Source organism: Pelodiscus sinensis, chromosome 1 (assembly GCF_049634645.1).
Source record: "Pelodiscus sinensis isolate JC-2024 chromosome 1, ASM4963464v1, whole genome shotgun sequence".
NCBI lineage: Eukaryota > Metazoa > Chordata > Testudines > Trionychidae > Pelodiscus > Pelodiscus sinensis.
The window spans coordinates 91,131,115-91,152,978 of NC_134711.1; the positions used below are offsets into that span (position 1 = coordinate 91,131,115).

A 21,864-nucleotide genomic window follows, 5' to 3' on the forward strand; every position below is an offset into this window, starting at 1 on the left:
AATTTCTCAATTTGTTTCCCGGACAAAACTCTCAAATACCAGATTGTCTGGTACAAAGCCGGACACCTGGCAACCCTACCCTTCCTTGCACCCTCTTAGCCAGATACCCTATCCCCAATCTGCTCTTGCTCCCGCCTTCTGGAGTACCCATGCGGAGGATGCAGCCAGGTGAAACACTGAAAATGTATTAATTTTTCATTCTTTTTTTTATATGCGTTTATATTTTTGGGCTGCAAAAAACAGTACTGGAAAAAAAAAAACGGGTTCCAACTACAGTAAAAAGTTTGGGAAACCCTGATCTATCCAGCTTTCTTTCCATCTTACAGTCCATTTATCCAATCCATATTCCCTTAACTTGCTGGCAAGAATATTGTGGGTGACTGTATCAAAAGCTTTGCTAACTCTGGCACTGGGGGCTTTGGGAGGACCAGAAAAAAATTTGCATATTCATCATTTGCTTAATGAATATGCAAATGAATGTTACTGGTCCTCCAAAAGCTCGTGAATGGATTTACTAGTCTCTATGTCAAAAAGTTTGGGAACCCCTGACATAGCACACTAAGGCTATGTCTAGACTGCAGGCTTCTTTCGAAAGAGGCTCTTTCGAAAGCATCTTTCGAAAGAGCCTCTTTCAAAAGATCGCGTCTAGACTGCAGGCGGATCTTTCGAAAGAGAAATCCGCTTTTTCGAAAGAGAGCACCCAGCAAGTCTGGATACTCTCTTTCGAAGACGGCCTCTTTACATTGAAGAACGCCTTCCTTCGAAAGAGGAACTTTCGAAAGAAGGCGTTCTTCCTCGTGAAACGAGGTTTACCGCCATCGAAAGAAAAGCCGCGTTCTTTCGAAATAATTTCGAAAGAACGCGGCTTGAGTCTGGACGCAGGGGAAGTTTTTTCGGGAAAAGGCTACTTTTCCCGAAAAAACCCCTGAGTCTGGACACGGCCTAAGTGCACATGCAACACATTCACTGCTGGGACCCTCAAAATCACAGCACATCCTGCTCCATGTGCATCAGATCTCTAACTAGGGATGTTAAATATCGGTTAATTGAATAGTTGAGTAACTTCATGATTTCTTACTGGTCAGTCAACTAGTCTATAGTCCCTGGGAGCGGGGCCAGCAGCCAATGTGCTCCAGCCTCATACCTGAGGAACCCCCTGCCACTCCACGCTGCTGCCTCTGTATCCATGTAGAGTGCCAAGTGGGACCCAGATTAAAAAACAGCACCCTTCATGGACCAGCTGCCTGTTGCCCTGTGCTGCTACTTCTGATAAAGAAGCAGCAGTATGGGGTGCAGGCCGCCTTTGTCTAGGGTGGGTCTGAGCTCCTGGGCCCAGTATGAGCCAGAACTGAGCTGGGCTGCCTGCCCGGTTCCTAATACACTTTAATTGCAGAGCCGAAGCCGGGGTAGGTCCTGGACCCGTTTCAAGCCAGGACTGACTACTGGCCAGCCTGTAAAAGAATGTACTGGCTAGTAGGGGAGAGAAGAGAAATGTGTGTAGTCTAGATCAGTGTTTCTCAACCAGTGGTACGAGTACCCGTAGGGGTACTTGAGAGAAGTCTGGGGGGGTTACATCAACACAACTGAAACTTGAAGAAAACTGAATTTTTGTTTTAAGTTTTACAGCACTTTATTCTTTTTGTACTTTTTACACCCAAAAATTTCATCGCCACCCAGCTACAATTAAGTTGTTTAAACAAATGTGTTGCAATAGTAGAAAAAAAATGTGTGTGTCTGAAAACTTTAGATACTGGGGGTACTTACAATTTTTTTAAAAGGGGTACTTTATAAAAAAAGGTTGAGAATCACTGATTTATAGCATTAACCTATAAGCTTTTGCTTATCGGTTAACTGACTACACAATTACATCCCTATCTCTAACCCAGCAGTATGCTGTCCATGTGCTCCTTCGATTTGTCCTCCCTTCTGTCCATCAGGTAAGTGACCAGGTGATGGATGGGCCGCACTGGGTTAGATCTGCTTTCTGATGTAAGCTGATGAGCACTTTCCTCTCCCTTTTTACAAGCCAGTGTAAAGTGTGTGGGGGGGGGGGGGGGCGAGGGGGATAAAGAGTAACTTCACTGGGTTTCCTGTAGTGCACAGGAGCGCAGAATCAGGTCCTCTGTGCCTGCAGTGCACAATGGGCATAAATCTGGTTTGGAGGGGAGTCAATTTTCATCCACACAGAGGGTGAATCAAAACAGAGATTCTGCAGTCAGAAGCAGTGACCTGCACAGTGTACAATTCACTGTCAGGCCAGAATTTAGGAGGCATGTTTTTGGTGTGGTAGCAACTGAGGTATCCAAGTAAACAGTGTCCCCATCTGCCACTAGAGCGGGGGCATGGAGGGGGTTCACAACTATCCCACCGATGTGCTGGCTCACAGGCTGGAGCAGGATACAAAGGGTTGCAAGAACACGCAAAAGACCAAATTCTGCTCTCCATTACAGTGATCTAGCCTCACTGGCTCTAGTTTTCAAGCAAAAACTTGACCCACTTAAGGTGGGTTTATTCCCAATTCATACCACCACTGTGCTGTTTAAATGATACGCATTCAGGAGGAGGAAAGCACGTTCTATTTGCCTTCTGTGGGATCATGGATAGGCTCTGGTTGAATGAAGAGAGCGTACGCAGGATATCAAACAGGGACATGTAGAGGGAAAGACAACAAGGCTGGCGCATTGACAGAACAAGCTCACAGCTATCCGCAGACATAACAAGGCTTGGGGCATGGATGGCTCCATTTTAGATTAGGCAGGGGAAGCTGTCAAATTGATTGCCTACTCCCATTAGGCCCAAGCTATATTAAAATTCAACAGCTGAACAATCCAGTCGAGGATCTTATTCCTGACCTAAAAGCTGTCATGGACTTGTAACCAAGTGAGCAAATCCACTTGTAGGTGTTGGTCTTTTCAAACCTCACCAAAGTTCTAGGCTAGAGCTGGGGAGATCTTCAGTAAGCATTTAGCACGTGTAAATTTTAGATGTTTTTTCTGCAATGCTTTTACCCTAAGAAGAAAAGCTGTTTGCTGTAAGATGGCTGGTTGGTAACTATTGTACATTGCTAGAGCCCCTGGAGACAGGTTACCCAAAGGTACTGGATGGGACCCCATCACACCTGCTGGGGAAATCGTGGTGAGGAGCAGAGGGACTGTAAGCCTAAACCTCTGGTCTGAAGGGAGAGAATTGGGGACATCTAACCGAGAGAGATGATGTCTGGGACATGGAAAGCTTAAGAGGGAGCCCTCAAGGACAGTCCAGAGCTGGGTCACAGATACAATTAACCTGAAACTACAACATGCACCGGTAAAAACCTTAAGAGCGAAAGAGCATTAGAATCATTCCCCACTCCCATGGTTAAAATGGACAGCAAAGAGATATGACTATGAAGTTTCAGTCAATGAGCAAAGTAAGGCCGGAGCAACTAACAGGAATCATTCAACTAAAATACCACCCTTCCCCTGTGTTGCTTATAATGTACAGCGGCCTGTACATTTTTGCCATCACACTGGATCATGAAATGTCATGCGAGGCTGGGAATAGAGTACTAATAGAGTACTGGTCAGTTATTTCCAATCTGATCAGTCACCAGCAGGGTTGGAATTTTCGATCCACAGTACAGGCCGCTGCTCCGTGACTGACTGGAGTAACTGACAGCAGTAGTAAGTTGTCATCTGCTATCTGCACCAGTGCTAGAGGGAGATTAGATGTACACTCTACCAGTGCATTTTACAAATGTTCGTGGACAGCAGAGGAATGTTGAAACTCAGGAAATCTTGGGTTTGATTCCAGATAGTATAGTGGAGTGTGCTCTAGTGGGCACAGACTCTTCTGCCCCATTCCCCCCAGGCTTGATTCCTTTTGTCCATATCTCCTCAGCTTGTCCCAGTATCAGCCCTATCTCCCCACACCTTAGCCCAGGCATCTTGTCTCTTCTAAGGCTCTGTTCTTTCCGAGTTCCAAGCCAAGTCATCTTGCCCAGCCAGTCCCGGTCTCTTCCTCACAGCTCTTTATCACAGAAGAGTCAAGAGACCTCAGGAGGTCATCTAGTCTAACACTCTCCTCGAAGCAGGACCAACCCCAACTAAATCATCCCAGCCAAGGCTTTGTCAACCCCGGCCTTAAAAACCTCTAGGGATGGGAGATTTCACTCCATGTATTCTTAGTCCTCCCCTTCCCAACACGTTAGCTCCCAGTCTCTCGTCTACCTGCCTACCCATGTTTTCCCACCCAGCTCCTAGTCCCAATCTCCTTGCCCAGCCAGTCTTAGTTTTCTCCTCACCTCCTGTCTCTACCCTCCAGTTTAAGTCTCCTATGAAGCTCTTTCCCTAACCTACTCCTTCCATTGGTCCCACATCACATAACAGTCTCTTGGTCCTCTGTATTCCATTTCAGGCTCCATCTCCCCTTCTCACTGGCTGGACATCAGCAGAGGTTGTACTCAGAGAACAGCAGCCTGCTTCCCTGATCTCTCTTCCTGTACCCAATGCCACAGTGAGTTGTAGCAGCCAAAAGAAGCAATTGCAGGGACCAGCCTGCTTAGCACCCCTCCCCCCTGCATCCCCAATCGCCCAGCCCTGGATTGGTTTATGTTCAGTGTGAATGGATTCTTCACAGAATTCAGCTGCCAATTTGCTGAACTCCAACAAACCTCTACTGAGAATGTGCAAACTAAGATTTCTGAATGTCCTATAAACTTCCTCAAATTTGGGCAGATGGCAAAAGACACACCCCTGACAGCAGGACTCCTCCACCCAACAAATTTCAAATCCCTGCTGCACAGCATGGAGCATTTCTAGCAGGGCAACAAAAGTAAATTTTTTAGCAGAGAAAAAAAAAAATATTTTTCCTTAATCTTGTTCTTGGAAACAGATGAACCAGTTCTGCCGAAACTTTCCAAAAAACCCTTCACACCCTCGTACCTCCTATCCAGAGGAAGCCCTTGCAAACTTCTCAATGTGATATATGAGCAAGAGGATGCAGCCAGAAGTGACACGGGCATCCAAGTTGCTAGACCGCCTTAGACCAGGCAGTGAAATGTACATGCTTTATTTGCCATACAATCAGAAAAGAGACAATGTGCATAAACTAGAGGTCATCTCTGTTTTAGAACTGGAGATGGGTTCACTCCCCCCATTGCGATCAGATGATTGCTTCCTTTAGGCTGATGTGGGACCTATTTTCACTCCTGGACTTATTGCAGTACCTCCCCCAGAGACGGCTGTGGAGCTCCATCCCTCCCCAATGGACTCTGCTGCCCAACCAATAGCACTTTATGGATGGCTAGCAGGGCATTATACTTATTTGCCCTTCTCAACTGATGTAGTGGCAACTGGAAATCTTCTCGCCCACTGTCCTTGTCGTATAGATAGCCTGTGACATCTGGTCATATAAGGCCTGGGGGTGGGGGGAGGGAGATGGAATTTGTCTTTGTATCTGTTCTATCCAGCTACTCTCATCCTTGCAAAAATGGTTCAGAGTCTTGAGACTGTACAGGACCCATCACTATTTCTCTAATTTCAGACAGCAGTGGTGGCTCTAAGCACACTTTTCCATCTTCAGGGTGGCCAAGAAGTTGCAGCCTTTCTTCTCTGATGTGGACCTTGTAAGGACTGTCCAGCCAAAGGCATGACTTACAGCAAGGCATCCTACCGAGGTCTACCCTGTAGGTGTCTCAAAAACATTATTGAAGAATACTGCTATTCCATTTCCTGAGTGAATCGAGCCCTTGAAAACCAGGAGACCCAGCAGTCCCTGGGCAAGATGGGAGAGGGGAGGGTGGCTCCAAGGAGGGGGCTTGGGTGGAAGAGGTGGAGTTGGAACAGCCAGATCCCTGTACTCCCCACTCTGGAACATGGTGGGCCCCCAGCCCTCAGAGAGCACACAATGTGGCATTCCAGTGGTAGTTTAAAGGGCCTAAGGCTCTTGCTATTGCCAATAGCAACACTGCTGCTGCCAGTAGCAACACTGGTAGCCAGGAGCCCCAGGCCCCTATGAATTGCTGGGCCCTGGGGCAACTGCCTCCTTTGTCTCCCCTCCCCTCCTCCATCAGGCCTGCTGAAAACAACCACCTAAGCTCAGCACCGATTACCCAGCTCTGCCCCGGGCGTCTCTAGGTGTTGGTTTTAATCTATAAAGTCTTGTGTGATCCAGGACCAGGAAAGTGGAGAAGGCATCTCCTTCCTCACATGCCTTCCCCACAGCTGAGATCAGCAGAAGCACTCTGACAGCCCAGAGAAGGAGTGGCAGGGGCGAGGCCTCTCAGCTTTGAAACTTGTCAGTCAACCATCACTCGTCAACGGTCCAAGCACAGTGCAGCGAGACTTGTCTCTTTCCCTAAGCATTCAACTTGATAGGGGGCCAGAATGGGGTGTCTGTAATGGATGAGCACAGTTGAGCTGGCGATTGTTGCTGCCTACAATAGGCAACAACCTTGGTGTTCTTCCAATTATGTAAATATACCCAGAGGCTGTGGCACTGGGTGTGTAATAAAGTCACCATATAAATAAACAATGGCTCGTGAGAACTCACGTTCAGCAACCTTCAGAAGGGAGGGGAGGGCCCGGCCCACTCAACCCGTGGCAGTTAATCCTGAACCTGAGCAGAGAAGGTGGTTAATCTAGCAATCCATTTGGGCAAGTCCTATATCAGCTTGATTTCATGATAAAGTAAATATAAAAGTTTATTTCAATCATAAATTCATGGAACTTCTCTCCCATATTCCTGCATTAACTCAGCACTTAGACTACACTTAAAAAGTTTGCAGATGATACCAAGCTTGGGGGATGGGTCTGCAAGTACTTTGGAGGATAGGATAATAATTTAAAATGATCTGAATAAACTGGAGAAGTGGTCTAAGGTAAACAGGATAAAATTCAATAAGGACAAATGCAAAGTACTCCACTTAGGAAGGAACAATCAGTTACACACATACAAAATGGGAAAGTCCTACCTACAAAGGCGTACTGCAGAAAGTGATATGGGGGGGGGGAGGTCATAGTGCATCAGAAGCTAAATATGAGTCAGCAATGTGGCACTATTACAAAACCGGCAAACATTCTGGGATGTATTAGCAGAAGTGTTGTAAGTAACAAATAAAAAGTAATCTTTCCACTCCACTCTACTCCGCCCTGAATAAGCCTCAAATGAAGTTGTGTGTCCTGTTCTGGGAAAGGATTTCAGGAAAGATGCAGACAAACTGAAAACAATCCAAAGAACAACAAAAATAATTAAAAGTCTAGAAAACATGATCTATGAGGGAAGATTTAAATAACTGGGTTTGTTTAGTCTGGAAAAAGGGGAGAGGGAGAGAGAGAGAGAAAAAAAAACTTGATAACAGCTTCCAAGTATCTAAAAGGGTGTTATAAAGAGGAGAGAGAAAAATTATTCTCCTTAACTTCTGATGCTCAGACAAGAAGCAATGAGCTCAATAGACAGCAAGGGAGGTTTAGGTTGGACATCAGGAAAAACTTCCTAACGGTCATGGTGGTTAAACACTGGAATAAGTTGCCCAGGGAGGTTGTGGAATCTCCATCACTGGAGATATTTAAGAGCAGATTAGACAAGGATGATCTAAGATGTCACTTGGTCCTGCTGTGAGTGCAAGGCTCTTGAGGTTCTTTTCAAGCCTATGAGTCACAGCTGAAATGTCAGAAATGGCAACAAGTTAAAAGGATACTGACATAAAAATATTACACTCTGGCAGTTAGTATTGGGCTGATTCACCACGTTGGCCAGCCGTGTAAATCAACAGTTACCTGCTGACGTCAGTGGCATTACACTGAAATAACCAAGAGGAGATTCAGGCTCGTGGTACCTGTTAACTAAAAATGCCTAATGTTGCTGTAACAAGGCGACTGGAGAAAAAAACATGGCTGTATTTTTCAGCTTGCTTGCATGGTGCACGTTGGATATAGTCATTTCCCCTGCTCAGTAGCATTATTTATTATTTGTGGAGGTTGGGAACTCCAACAGAGATCAGGACTCCATTGCCTCATAGTAATAGAGAGCACCTTTCCAAAGAGCTTACAGTCTCAACAGACAAGACAAAGGAACGATTATCCCCATTTTACCGAGGGAGAACTGCAGTGCCAAGAGCTGAAGTGGCTTGCCTATGGTCATAGAGGGAGCCTGTGACAGGCCAAAGAATTAAATCCTGATTTCCCAAGTGTCAGACCAGCACCTTGACCACAACGCTATCCTTCTACCCTGCGCAGTTAGGCCCAATCCTGCAAACGCATGTGCATAACCTTGTGCACATGAGCCACCTCACTGACTCCAAACTGGACCATCCATGTGACTACAGCTGCACATGTTGGTGTTTGCAGGATTTGGGTCCTGCTGATTTCCTCTGGTATTTGTGAGAGTTTCTCATGTTGCAAGTGAGAAAAATAGTATTTCAAAACCAGAAAAATTTGATTTTAAAACTTCAAAAACGGGGGAGGGAGGAGTGAGAGGTAAAGGCAGTACCTAAGCCTACTTAGAAATCATTGTTGTAAACTGCCTAGATTTCAAAACAGACTGTAATCCTTTATGATTCCAAGAACAACCCTGCTATGGCCATGCTGCACATTCTGTACTGTATGTTTTACGTGATACATTTTACAGAAGAAAACATAATACATTAAGCCACCTGTTAAACTAGAAAAACAGGGTCAGCAAATAGTATTTCCATGTGATTTGGCTGCGTTAACACTGCTGCTGGAACCCTAACTTTTATCATTCTTGGCTTCTCGTGGCTGTGAGCATGTAACCATAAATGCTGAATTAACAAGGATTTTACATTTACTTTTTTATGCTTATTTATAAGAAACAGAAAAAATAAATACAACTCCAGGGCTAGACCATTTGCAATGCTAAGACGATCTACCAGGGGAACATGTAGGTTTTTTGCTATGCAGCGGTTTGGCTTGTAGAGCTTGCCAGGTCTTGAACCATAGCGTGCTCCCTTTGGGCTGGGTGGCACCATTTAGGCTCAGCTTTTCAGGCATTGTCTGAGATTGCACAGAGAAGACATTTTGCCTCAGAGAAGCAGAGCTCCACAAGCTGCTCCAGGTGCTGCATCGTTCCCAGTGGATGGTGGTTAACTCTCTTGTTGGTGCTGGGGTGCAGTGCTGCTGCTGCACCAATTCTCTGACTCTTTATGGGCACTGGATCCTGCTGCAGGGACCAGTGCCTGCACTCCGGGCTGGCTCTGACACTCCCTGTTCCCACCCCTTCCTGCATGCTTGCATAAAGGCTGGGCAGAATCTAGTGCTTGTTTAGCACTTGTTCAGTGAAACCTATGAGGCCTAATTCTCTTCTCACATTGTTCTGGCAGTCAGCATCACACACACCTCCCCAACTGCTCTGGGGTAACGTCAGAAGTACAAGGGGGGGGGGGGTTAAACAAGCAAAGCCATTGGCCAGAGAAACTCAGAATTTCTGACCCAGCTTCTCACCCACACCTTCGGTGGACTCACTTTGCCTCTTTCAGCCAGGCCTCTTAGACACTTAGTCCGCCCATGGCACATCCCCCTTGTATTATAGTGCAGTGACGGTGCTACTGACAGAGAGCTAATGAACCCTGGCGTGTCAAGGGGGAAAACAAGGGAGTTGAGCCTGCTGACAGACTTGTGTGGTGTGCTAGTGGCAGGGGAGAAGGAGCAGGCTGTGCCTGGGGAAAGGGAAGGTAACGTTTTTCCTGAAAGGTATTTTCTCCCCATGAATTGAAGAAACTGATTGAAACTGCAGCCAAGGGAGGACCCGCACTCTGCTTGACACGTGGTGTTCTCTCCTCTGCCCCAACGCTACAGGCTGAGCCATGGAGCCAGCACAGCAGAACCTCCTGAGTATCATATGATGCTTCCACCATGCTGCCCATTTTCAGCAGTGCATTAGGCCCTTCTGAGCATCACATGACGCATGCAGAACACTGTCCGCCTTCAGCCGTGCATTAGGGTTTGCTGAATATCACATGAGCAATCTGTCTCGCTGCCTGCACTCCTTACTTCTCAGAGACCTCCAGGGCTGCCCTATTGGGGGGTGGCTGCCATGCTTCCTCCCCTAACTCCCCATAATTGCCTGCAGTCACCAGGCTGGCTGGCTGTCACATGACCTGCTTTTCCCCTTTCCTCCCGAAACCCGCTTTTATTTCATTATAAAAAGGAAATACTTCAGGGATGTACTATTCCTCATGGGGCTTACAATCAAATCTCGCTCAGATAGAACAAAAGCAAAAACCCTGCCTGCGTTTCATTTTGGTAGTGACCCAAAATAAATAAATAAATCTAGCTTGGCTAGCAAAAAAGAAGAAGAAAGACGACCGACCTGCTAGGGATTTTATTTTCATTCCACCACCAGGCTTCCTGGAAGGCTTTGGAGAGCGCAGCACAGACACAGTTCTGACTGGGTCTATTTTGATTTAGGTCGTTTTGAGGAAAGCATCTCTGTATACCTTCTTTGGTAAATGTCAGTGACAGGTGCTCGATCAACGGGTTTGGTTGCTTATCCACCCAGCCAGGTACGGAGCAGGCAGCCAAAATCTCTTAGATGCTGCCCTCCCCTCCTGGTGTAGCTGAGCCCTGACCTAGGAGGGTCACTTCTGTGCAGAACAATCCATCTGCTGAGGGTGGGGAGGAGGGGATGTGGACAGCAATCCTAATAGGAACTGAACAAAACCCACCAGCAAATTTTAGCCTATCAGGAATCAGATGGTAATAGCTTTTAGCCACTGCCAATCTGGAGCTGAACTGGAGTGGAGGTGGAAGGCTCCAGAATCCCACAGTCTCACAGCCAGTTCCCACCATATGACTTGAAACGATGTTGACTGAGCTGACCTGCTTTGCTATGCTGCGCTGAGCTGCTGATCCCTGGTATTCACCCTTTTACATCCTGCCAGAGTCACGCTTAAGAGGTCTGCGAAAGCATCTTCTCCCCACCATCATTCTGTTCCTCCCCAAATTCCTTCTTGGTGACCCAATCCAGCTTTCACTGAAGTGGTCCTCCCCCACTCGACAACAGGGACAGAAAAGATCTACGTGACTGAGGCTTGGTCAGGGCAGGAGTGTTTCCTACACCACATTTCTAATGCTTTGCACAGGCCATCTTCTCTGTCCCGATCTCTGGGGCTTTTACCTTTTCTCCTTCACAGAGGAAGGATGAGATTTTAAAGGCCACCCAAGGGATCTGGATGCCCAAGTCCTATTAAAACAAAAGGGAATTGTTCACCCAGAGCTCTCTAGGCAGCTCAGAGAAGCCTAATTCAACCAATCCCACTATCAAATGTTTTTCCTGATCTTTTGGCTAAACAGTCTTCTTAATTTCATTCCATTACTCCTAGTACCACCCTAAAACATCCCTCTATAACCTTGGTGTCAATACACTTCAATTGCTTCCACATGGCTAGTCTATTCCCACTGGTTGTTGTTCAGCCTAACAAGTGACCGTTTATTTAAATAATTTAAAGGATTACAGGTTCAACTGCTCCAGTATGGCACTCTCTGGTCCAGAAACATCCATGGTTTGGTATGAGTTAGTGGGATGTCTACTTATCATGGGCATAGCCAAGTTTCCTGTGATCCCATAAAGTTTGTTTACAGCCACCAGTCCTGGCTCCCAGTGCTCTGTGCTGCTATTTAGCTCTAATTTACCTTCAATGTCTTCTTAGAGCCCAGGAAGCAGTGGAAGTGTTGGTTATGCTACTAGACAATACTGACTATCTATGGTCCAGAAAATTCTCTGGTTCGGAACAGGTCAGGTCCCAAGGGTGCTGGACTAGAGAGGTTCAACTGTAGAGTGCTTAACGATCTCTGTGATTTCCTTTCTTACCTCACCCGCTAATTCAGGGGAGGGCAAACTATGGCTTGTGGGCTGTATCTGGCCCATCAGCCATTTTAATCCAGCCGTTGATCTCCCACTGAGGAGCAGGTCTGGTGCTTGCCCAAGGCTATGCATGGCTCCCAGAAACAGCAGCATGTACCCCCCACTTCTGGCTCCTATGCACAGGGGCACCAGAGGGCTCTATGCAGTACCCCACTGTCAACAGGCAACACTCCAGCATTTCCCACCTGGCCACACCTCCATGAAGGAGCTGGCTGGAAGGGGAACATGCTGCTGCTTTCAGGGGCTGTTTGAGGAGGTAAGTGCAGCTTGGCACCAGCACCCTTGAGTCCATCCTTCATGCCACAACCCCCCACTCCAACCCTGAACCCCTTCCTGCCTTCGGAACCCCTTGGTCCAACCCAGAGCCCCCTTCTGCACCCCACACCTTTCATCCCCAGCCCAGAATCTGCACTCCCAGCTAGAGTCCTCACCCGCCCTGCACTCCAAACCCTGCCCCAGCTCAGAGCCCCCTGCTGCACCCCAAACTCCTCATTCCCAGACACACCCCAGAGCCCTCACCCCTGCGCTCCAACCACCTGCCCCAGCGTGGAGCCCCTTCCTCTACCTTGAATGCATTTCTAGCATCACCCCAGAAATGTTCCCTCTACATTTTTCCATCCATGTGCAGAATATATTGTATGTACGCTGAGGCACGCGCAGGTGTGCACCAGCAGTAGAAACACACGCTGCTGGCTGTGGGCACTCTGCCAATCAGCTGGGCGGCACTGGAATCGCTCATGGGCGGTCACCCAAGCACTCAGCTTACAGGGAACACTGCACCCCAGAGCCTGCATCTTCAGCCGGAGTCCTCATCCCTTCCTATACCCCAATTTCATGAGCATTCATGGCCTTCCATACAATTGCCATACTCTGAAGTGGTCCTTGGGCCAAAAGGTTTGCCTACACCTAATCTAATTATTACTAGAGAGATGTTGATGAAAGTTCTCATGAATACAGTAAGCCAGTTGAAGCAGCACAGTCTTTGTAGAGAACTATCATTGCTGGACTCCATGATGTAATGTTGCCTCTGCATACATGCCTAAAAATCACACTGGCCCCATCTGCTGCCATCTCCTATTGTGGGTTGTTGTCTACTTTACAGTTCACTGTCATCCCTAGCTTCTTCTGCATTATTGCTCCCCCAATAATCCCTCCCATTTTGGAGTATTCCCCCCCCATCAGTCTGTATTTTTCCAAGGTTACATCAAATTTTATTACTTTTTGATCATGTTTCTAACTGCTCTTATCTTACCCATTACAAAGATAGCTTCCCCAATTATCACCCCTAATATCATTATCTCATAGACACTAACCTCACCCCCCGTTCTAAAATCTGATTTGTCAATTTTATATGTGTTCATTTTTTTTATTGTATCCCTTTGGTATATATGGTCATGCCAATTTTCCTCCACAATTTGATCTGAGGAAGTGGGTCTGGCCCACAAAAGCTCATCACCTAATACACCATCCTGTTAGTCTTTAAAGTGCTGCATAGTCCTGTCTTTTGTTTCAGCAAGACCAGACTAACACGGCTACATCTCTATTACTCAGTTATTGTGTTACTTCTCTGTCCTCATAGGGGTTTGCAACTCTGCCCAATTTAGTATCATCTACAGATGTCGGGTAACATGAGGCGTACTGCCACTTCCAGATCATTATTGAAATATTAAACAAAACTCAACTGCCTGCTGTAACCCAGCCAGCATCTCACCTAAAGCAATCCAGTGCTCTTTGATTCTTGTGGTCTGTCAGCCAGTTCTCAGATCACATGACAGTGTCCCTGCCCAAGCTCATTTGCTATAGTTGTGAATAAGTCTCCACAACACACTATATTCACTGCTTTAATCAACTCCAAAGACATTATAAGCACCGCTCTGCTCCCTTCAGCAGCCTGTCTGCTGACAAATCTAGATGACACCCAGTAGCTGGGTGTGGTCAAATCATGTGAGCAAGATGAGGCACCTACCAATCACAGCACTCAGTGCTATTTCTGGCAGAAACCCAAGACAGAGCAAACCTGGAAACTCCTGAATGACCCTCTGCTACCATGGTAAGACTGGGAACTCACTGCAGGGAGCAGTATGTACAAAAACCCAGCTTTGAATTCCCTTGTCACCCATCAAAGAGGTAAGGGAGTAAGTTCCTCTCACTCAGTAGCGTGGAATAAGTGAAATACCAATGTCTAGACTGAATTCAGTGGTGACATAAATGGGCAGTAAGTTACAGTCAGTTTCTGACTGAGGTACACCTAGAGTGGAAACAGTGTTCTTTGGAATGATGTAGCAGTCCATGTGTGTGCGCTAAGAGTTTAGCTTCCCTACTTGGCCATGGGTTGGGGTAAGAAAAGGGAAACAGAAGAGAAAGTCCTTAAGAGGGTGTTAGAGAAAGCTGTCTCTCACACACTTCACACCATCCTCCATACCTTCAGGGACACTCAGAGCCAGTGGAAGTGGGGATAGCCTACTATTTACCCGGGACTGGATTTGCTCTCCAAAAACCAAACCAGTGTAAATTTCACTGTTTTACTATTTACACCCATTATTTGACTCACATGCACTCCGAGTGCAGCTTACCCCCTCATTTAAGTGTCCACTGAAGGTGGCCCCAACATTTAGCAGTCCCGCAAGGGCAGGACTTGGAGAGAACATGTTGTAGTGCAGAGGCAGGGCTACAAATTCACGCTGATGAAAAATATGTCATGGACTGTGAAATCTGGTCTCTCACCATGAAATCTGGGCTTGCGTGCTTTTACTCTACACCATACAGATTTCAGGGGAAGACCAATGTTTCTCACACTGGGGAGAGGGCTCCTGGCCCAAAAGAGGGCGGTGGGGGTGTGGCAAGGATATTTAGGGGGGTAAACTTACATCTGCACTGACTTCAAAGCTGGGGCCCAGAAAGTGGCAGCTGCTGACCAAGTGTCCAGCTATGAAGACAGCAGAGCAGAAATAAGGGTGGTCATACCATACCATGCTCCTGGCCAGCAGCTGCCTCTCTTTAGCAGCCGCCTCTCTTTAGCAGCCCAGATCAGAAGGCAGCACCACTGCTAGCAGCAGCGCAGAAGGGTAACAGAACTGCAATTCCCCCTACTGTAATCTTATGACCTTCCTATAACTCCTTTTGAGTCAGTCAAAATTTCAACACTGTGACATTTTCAGATTTAAAAAGATGAAAACATTAAACTTACTGTTTTTAAAATTCTATGACCATGAGATTGACCAAAATGGACTGTGAATTTGGTAGAGCCCTACGCATAGGGCATGCAGTTAGGTATAAATGTGCACAGGGGGTGTGCTGGGTGTGCCCAGGCACACCCTAATGTCTCAAAAAAAAAAAGTAGCTTTGCGTTTTAATTTAATCACATGATACGCTCTTTTAGTTTTAAAGTATGGATTGTTGTATTATGCAATAAGCACCGAATTGTGTAATATAGATGTTGTAGAAATGTATAGAAAGCGTGCGTTCGCTCGCAGCATGTCCTTTATGATTGAGTATTCAATAAACGTTTGCCTTTAAAAAAATAAAAAATAAAATTCCCTGTGTGCACCCCCTAACGAAATGTGCTGCGCAAACCAAGTGAGTTATAAGATCAAGAACACATATTCCTGCGCATCCAGAAATATAATTTATGCTATCATGTGCCGAAAGTGTCCGTCTGCTATGTACATTGGACAAACATCTCAGACACTTCGCCAAAGGATTAATGCCCACAAAACAGATATCAGACAAGATCACAAAGAAAAAACAGTTTCTTGCCATTTTAACCAGAAAGGACACTCTCTCAATGACTTAACCACCTGCATTCTGCTACAAAGACCTTTTACATCTGCACTTGAAAGGGAATCCTCTGAACTGTCATTCATGTTAAAATTCGACGCTCTCCGAGAAGGAATGAACAAACACTCAAACTATCTTACCCATTACCAAGATAGCTTCCCCAATTATCACCTCTAATACCATTAGCTCACAGACATCCCACTCTCCCACCTCTAATATCAATTCACAGACACTTACCTTCCTTCCTTCCCCCCCCCCCCCACCCCTGCATCCCCCTCCTGTTCTGAAATGTGATTTGTCCTTTTCATATGTGTTCATTTTTTTTAATTGTATCCTTTGGTATATATGGTTGTGACTATTTTCTTCCACTATTTGATCTGAGGAAGTGGGTCTGGCCCACGAAAGCTCATCATCTAATAAACCATCTTGTTAGTCTTTAAAGTGCTACATTGTCCTGCATTTTGCTATGCAGTTAGGTACCTGAAGATTTAGGTTTTATCCCAGCTCTACCATTGGCCTGCTACAGCAACTTAATTCCCTTTTCTGGACTAATGTTGCTCTGTCTGTTGTGTATATTTAGGCTGTAAGCCCTTTGCAGCAAAGACACTCCCTCACTTTGTGTTTGTAGCAGGCCTAGCACAATGTGGCCCTGATCTCAGTTTAAACAGAACCTCAAGGAGGTACTGCAATTTAAAGAAATAAATGACAACAGCAACATGGAGTGGTAGAGGAGAGGACACGGCAGTGGGCTGCTTTTATTATTCCTATCTGGCTGATTCTCTAGCTCACATATGGTTGAAGGAAACTTTGCTATTTTGGTCATGTGGCAACATTTTATTCAAAGCTTTCTCTGAGCAGCTGCCATATAAAATGCACAGAACCAAGTCACCTAACTGAACCCCCATGTCTAAAAGAAAGAGACACCCCCAAGCTGTTTTATGTTTTTTTAAACTGAATGAGGCTTAGGTCTCTGGAATTAACAGCTCCCAGCAATTGAGAAACCCTGTACAATAGGCAACAAGCCTTTTCTCAATTAACACGTTATTTGTGTGTGGAATTAAAGCTAGATTCAGAGTGGGCACATGACATCCTGCCCTAGTGACTTACACCAGCCCCAAATCCACCATATGTAAGTGGTGGGGCAGAAGATGGGAATAGCTTCTTCTCTGAAACGTGGAGCAGGGGCTGGCTTGCTCAGCGTAGCAGGCAATGGTACAAAGAGGAACACGGATTTCATTGCAAATCACAAATCAGAGTAAAAGTGTGACTGGATGATTCAGAGCTACACAGGGTTTCTGTAACGCTTTGCAGCGCTGCTAACGTTTATGGGAGCTCTAGAGTAGAACCACTGGCATTTCATCCACTGGATCATCTAAGGCTAGAACTCGAACAGCTGCACTGTCGTCGCGGTTTAAGCAAAGAAGCTGCCTACTCCAACAGAAGGGATTCTCCCACTGCCATAGTTAATCCACCATTTACACTTAGGTTGGTTTAACTATGACCTAAGTGGGTGTGGATTTTCCGTTCCCGAGTCGATCTAACTTTTTAGCATTGACTTAGCCTGCCTGTTAAGAACAAGTCTACGTGACATAGTGGTAAAAGCCTGATTCCCACTAGGGCTCCTACGGTCGCTGCCAGAAGTGAACCTGCAGCTGTAGTGGCAAAAATGGGAGGTTTTTTAGTTTTTGAGCAAAAAGACAGGGTCTGTGCAAACAGGAGACAAAGTCTTTTACCTCTAAAGTAAAATACAAACACAACTCCTGTCAACGTGACCTAGTGATCTAGGACTGAGATGTAGAATCCGCATGTTCTATTTTTAGCCCTGCGTGATCACTGGGTGATGCTGGGCACATTGCTTAACTTCTCTGTGCCCCAGTTTCCCTGTGTGTAGCATGACCTGGGTGAATGGAGTTGGCGCGCTCAGTCTGGTTATCAGTGGACAAGTCTTCACAGCTCCACTGGCCCCCTTTGGCAGGGAAGGAGAGTCTATGCAGGGAGGACAGGGACGGAAGGGGCTATGTAGAATCAATTTATCTATGTTCCTCTATGCTCTAATTAGGTGCTGAGCTGTTTTTTCCAGGCTGAAGTATTTTGATGGGGAGCAGCATGGGAGAGCTTTGAGTGGTTACTGCCCAATGGTAAGCAGATTTGGGGAAATGGACTCTGTTCTCCAGGACTGTTGAGACAACACCTTTTGCCAGCACCAAATTAGTTTCATTTTTTTTCTAGGTATAAAGAAAGAAACAAATCTTCTGCCCATGTGCTATAACAAGCATCCTTATGTATGTACTAGGAGCCACTGCTTCCTCTCAACAGCGGCAGTCTGGAAACAAGAGCCTCCTCCCACCCGGATCCTGGCAGTACTTGGAGGGGCACTCTAGTAATGCCAACCTCTCTACACCGGCCTAAGCCTCCTTCCTATATGTCAGACCCTATCACTTGGCCTTTCCTTCTTCTCAATGTCATGCAACGTGCACCATCTTCTACAACCCACCGGAGTACTTGTGCTACCTCCTTTCAATGTGTGCAGTTCATGCCTTTAAATTAGACTGTGTGCTCTATGGGGAAGGGACCAGCAGAGATGTTGGAATAATTTGTTCAGTGGCGGTGCTGAGAGCCACTGAACCAAACTGTAAACCCTGAATATAATGGAAACTACTTCAAGCAAGGAGTGCAGCAGCACCCTCCCAGTGCACCTAGTTCTAGCACCTACCGGGTCAGGTGTTACCTCTGGTGCTTCACAATAAACACTATCATTACAACAACAAATGATCTGGAAGCACTTTACAGACTAACAAAACATGTAGATAGTATCATGAGCTTTCGTGGGCACAGCCCACTTCGTCAGATGACCATCTACATGTTTTGTTAGTCTATAAAGTGCTACCAGACCATTTGTTGTTTTCTTTTTCTGTAACAGACTAACTTGGCTACCCCCTGAGGCTACTATCATTACAGATGCTTTGGGTTAGCTTGTGAACTCAAGACTCTGGCTTGGCAGCAGCACAGGGGGGAGAGGTGCTAAAGAGGGGGTAAAATAGGAAAAGGTGAAAAAGAGTGCACACCCCCATGCAACAATGACTAACAAGCTGGATGTCCTTCTTCCAATGCTGACCCAGGGCACTGCCTTTGTTCCACAAAAGAACATTTGTTTCTATAGCTCAGTGAAGGTCTGTGGCATGGAGTCAATCCCATTCTGTCCTCTATGAAGGTCATACAAAAGGCTGGTGATTATGGGGAACCAGGGCATTGAAAGGAGCCTGGGGAATCATGACGGTACAAGCATGGGGGAGTTGATGGGGAAGCCACTAGGTACAAGCAGAAAGAAGTGCACAGCAGGGACCAACTCTCATTTTCTCTCCCTTGTGGCTTTGGAAAACCAGAACCCCGCCTGCAGTAGCAAAGTGAAGTTGTTGCAAATTACAAAAAAGAAAAAGGACTTTGTCCTTTGGAGTCACATTGTGCCCGTCATTCATGGCTGAACACTCTCTGATGCTTTTCCCAAGCCAAGCAATGGGAGGGAAGTGCACCCATCATTTCACAATGGATTTCCATAGCAGCTGGGCACTAGATTTACTGAATTCCCCTCCCTTGGGTAACGACCATGCTGTACTGTACATAGGCCCCGATTGACCATATTAATCATGTCCTCAGCTCACTCAGGGCGCAGCTAGTGCTACCCTCCAAGTCTCATGCAGTCAGGCCAAAGGGGCATCTTCTGGGACAGAAGTGGACTGTGCAGCTTTGGCTGCCCCAGCAGCACAAATGCCTCCTTTGCACCAGCACAGAGCTTGCAAAGGATGTTAGTGCCAACATTAGGCTGACCAAGTGGATCAATCCCTCACATACACACACCCCCAACACCACTGCCATGCCCCATCTGCCCTTCCCTTTCCCAACAGGGAGTGGCTTTGGGGCATCTCAGGCTCCTGCTTGTCCATCTTGGTGTATGAGTCGCTCTTCATGCTTGCTTCCTCCTCTCACTGCCCCGCACCCCTTCTTAATGCAATCTCTCTGTTTGCTGCAAGCTCCCTTAATCCCTATGACCTTCCCGCACACACGCTGCAACCACCGAGGCAGTAGCCATGGGATCAGTGTCACAAGATGAGAGACCCTCCTTCCCCCACCGTTGCAAGAGAAAGAGGCTGGAGACCCCTCCCCTCCCCCATTGCTCCCACCCTGCCTGCTCACACCCTCCAGCACAGAACCACAACATACTGCGGGGTGGGGGAGAAGCTGAAACGCAAGGGAGCCGGGCGGGCGAGAAAGGACAAACCAGACACCCCCCCTCCCATAATCTCGCCCAGTTTTCCCTCCCCCCCGCTGCTCCCCAGCAGCAAGCAGGCAGAGTTAGAGCATAGGCGCTGCCAGACAGAACCATCCCTGTCATTTGCATCCCCCCCCCCAATGTTTCCAAGTCCCCCCCCCTTGAACAAGCCCCCTGGAAATGTCCCCCCTCCACTGGCTGCCGGGGGAGCCCCCTTGCACGGATCCTTCCCCGGGAGGGGGCCGGTCGGGCATGGATGTTTTCCAGGCGGATTCCCCCCGCGGGATTGCTTGGCTCACGTCCCATTTTCCATCCTCCCCACCCCCCAGCGCGCTGCAGAAACTCCCCAGCTGCGGGCAGCCGAGACACGCGCGACCGGCTCCGGAGCTGGGAGCTCAGGCGGGGCAGCCGCCTCCCGCTGGGGCGGGGTGTCTTACCGGGGGCCCGCCCGGCCCGGCAGGTGGGGGGAGGCAGGGCTCGCGGCCGAGCCTGGCTCCAGCCCCACACCTAGCGCGGTATCCCCCCTCCACCCACCCACCGCCGGTGGCAGGCGGGCTGGCACGGCCCCCCATCCCCCGCGACTGCTACTGGGCGCCCCCAGGAACCGGCCCCCGCCTCGGGCCCTTACCCAGGAGAGTATCCGCAGGAGGGTGTGCGGCTGCCGGAAGAAGGTCTGGGGGTCGAAGGCCCCCCCGGCTTTGCCAGCGCCGTACGCGCCCCCTTCCATCCTTGGGGCGCCGCTGAGCCCTGCCTCCCGCGTGTGTGTGCGAGACGCGCCGAGCAGCCGCGTCGGGCCGGGGGGCGAGCGGGCAGCTGGGCGGGCGGCGGGCGGGGGCTAGCTGTGCATGGCCGCGCTGGCTCTTCCCCGCCGGAGAGAGCAGCAGCAGCAGCAGCTCCCCTCCAGGACAGGCGCTAGTGCAGGCGACGCGCGCTCCCTCCCAGCAGCAGCTGAGTGTCGGGGACGTGCCAGACCAGGGCCGGGAGCGCGCCCCTAGCAAAGTGTGGGAGGAAGCGCGCGCCCCTGTAAAGGCAAGCTGTGCCTCACCAGCTGGTATGTGTTTTAAATGCAGCGCTCCAGGCAAGGGAGAATGCTGCTTGCTTTATTTTTTGTAGGGTCTATAAAAAGTATGGCTCACAAGTGCCTGTGCCCGCAGCCTGAGTCCAGCGAAAGAGTTACTTTGCCTCCGTCCTGCTGATACAACATTTCATCTTTGCTGCAGCCGCAGGGGCGATTTGGAAACTGATTGCAAGTTGCCTCCCTGTGTGTCAAAACCTCATTCTGGCTTTGAGGAAGGACGCTTTGGGATCCCACCACCTAACTTGAGCTGGCAGGCTGCAGGCCTGATCTGACCATATGGGCCAGAGAGTGAACCTCCCGCTTCATCTTCAGTTTGCTTGCAAGCCAGCAAATAACATAGTTTATGGTTTGACAGTGCTGGAGCGCCTACCAGGGGCTTCACAGGAGACAGAGAAAAGAGCCAGAGCCACAGCCAGTTTCTGGCCTCCATGGCTCCATTATTATTATTATTGTTACCATTAATTATTTATTTGTACTCTCATAGCATGTAGGAGCCCCAGTCACAGACCAGATGCTCTTGTGCCACTCCAGCACTGTAAAGGAGTCAGAAAGGGGGTAGAATGACTCCAGAGAGAATCCCTGTACAGTATCTGTCCTCGTGCTGGGCAATGGACAGGATGGGAATGGCTGGAGCTTTCTGTGTTTGGGCAATTCTGGCTACAGACTTGGCTGGTGGCAGCTGCAGGGAATCTGTTTAAATTTGGTTGTAGACAAGACTCCAGATCTAACACACTCAAAGAACAGGATTCACAATGGATGGTAGTTTGGACAATTACCTGAGCTAAAGTGAAGAGGAGTCCTGTGGCACCTTATAGACTAACAGATTTATTGGGGCATAAGCTTTCATTGCTTTTGCAGATTCAGACCAACATGGCTACCC

At 47.9% G+C, this 21,864-nt stretch overlaps 1 protein-coding gene across 3 annotated transcripts in view; it reads right to left on the reverse strand.

The window, feature by feature from the left end:
- The window catches only part of SYNGR1 (synaptogyrin 1), a 39,696-nt gene extending 18,752 nt beyond the window's left edge, over nt 1-20,944 (reverse strand). The window contains exon 1 of one of the 3 annotated variants that reach the window (XM_075936654.1): nt 20,535-20,944. In XM_075936654.1, coding sequence (XP_075792769.1) covers nt 20,535-20,633 — 99 coding nt within the window. In that variant the 5' untranslated portion in view covers nt 20,634-20,944. The remainder of the gene's footprint in view (nt 1-20,534) is intronic. The other 2 variants (XM_075936649.1, XM_075936660.1) reach the window with 2 other exon arrangements.
- Nucleotides 20,945-21,864: the final 920 nt, after the last annotated feature.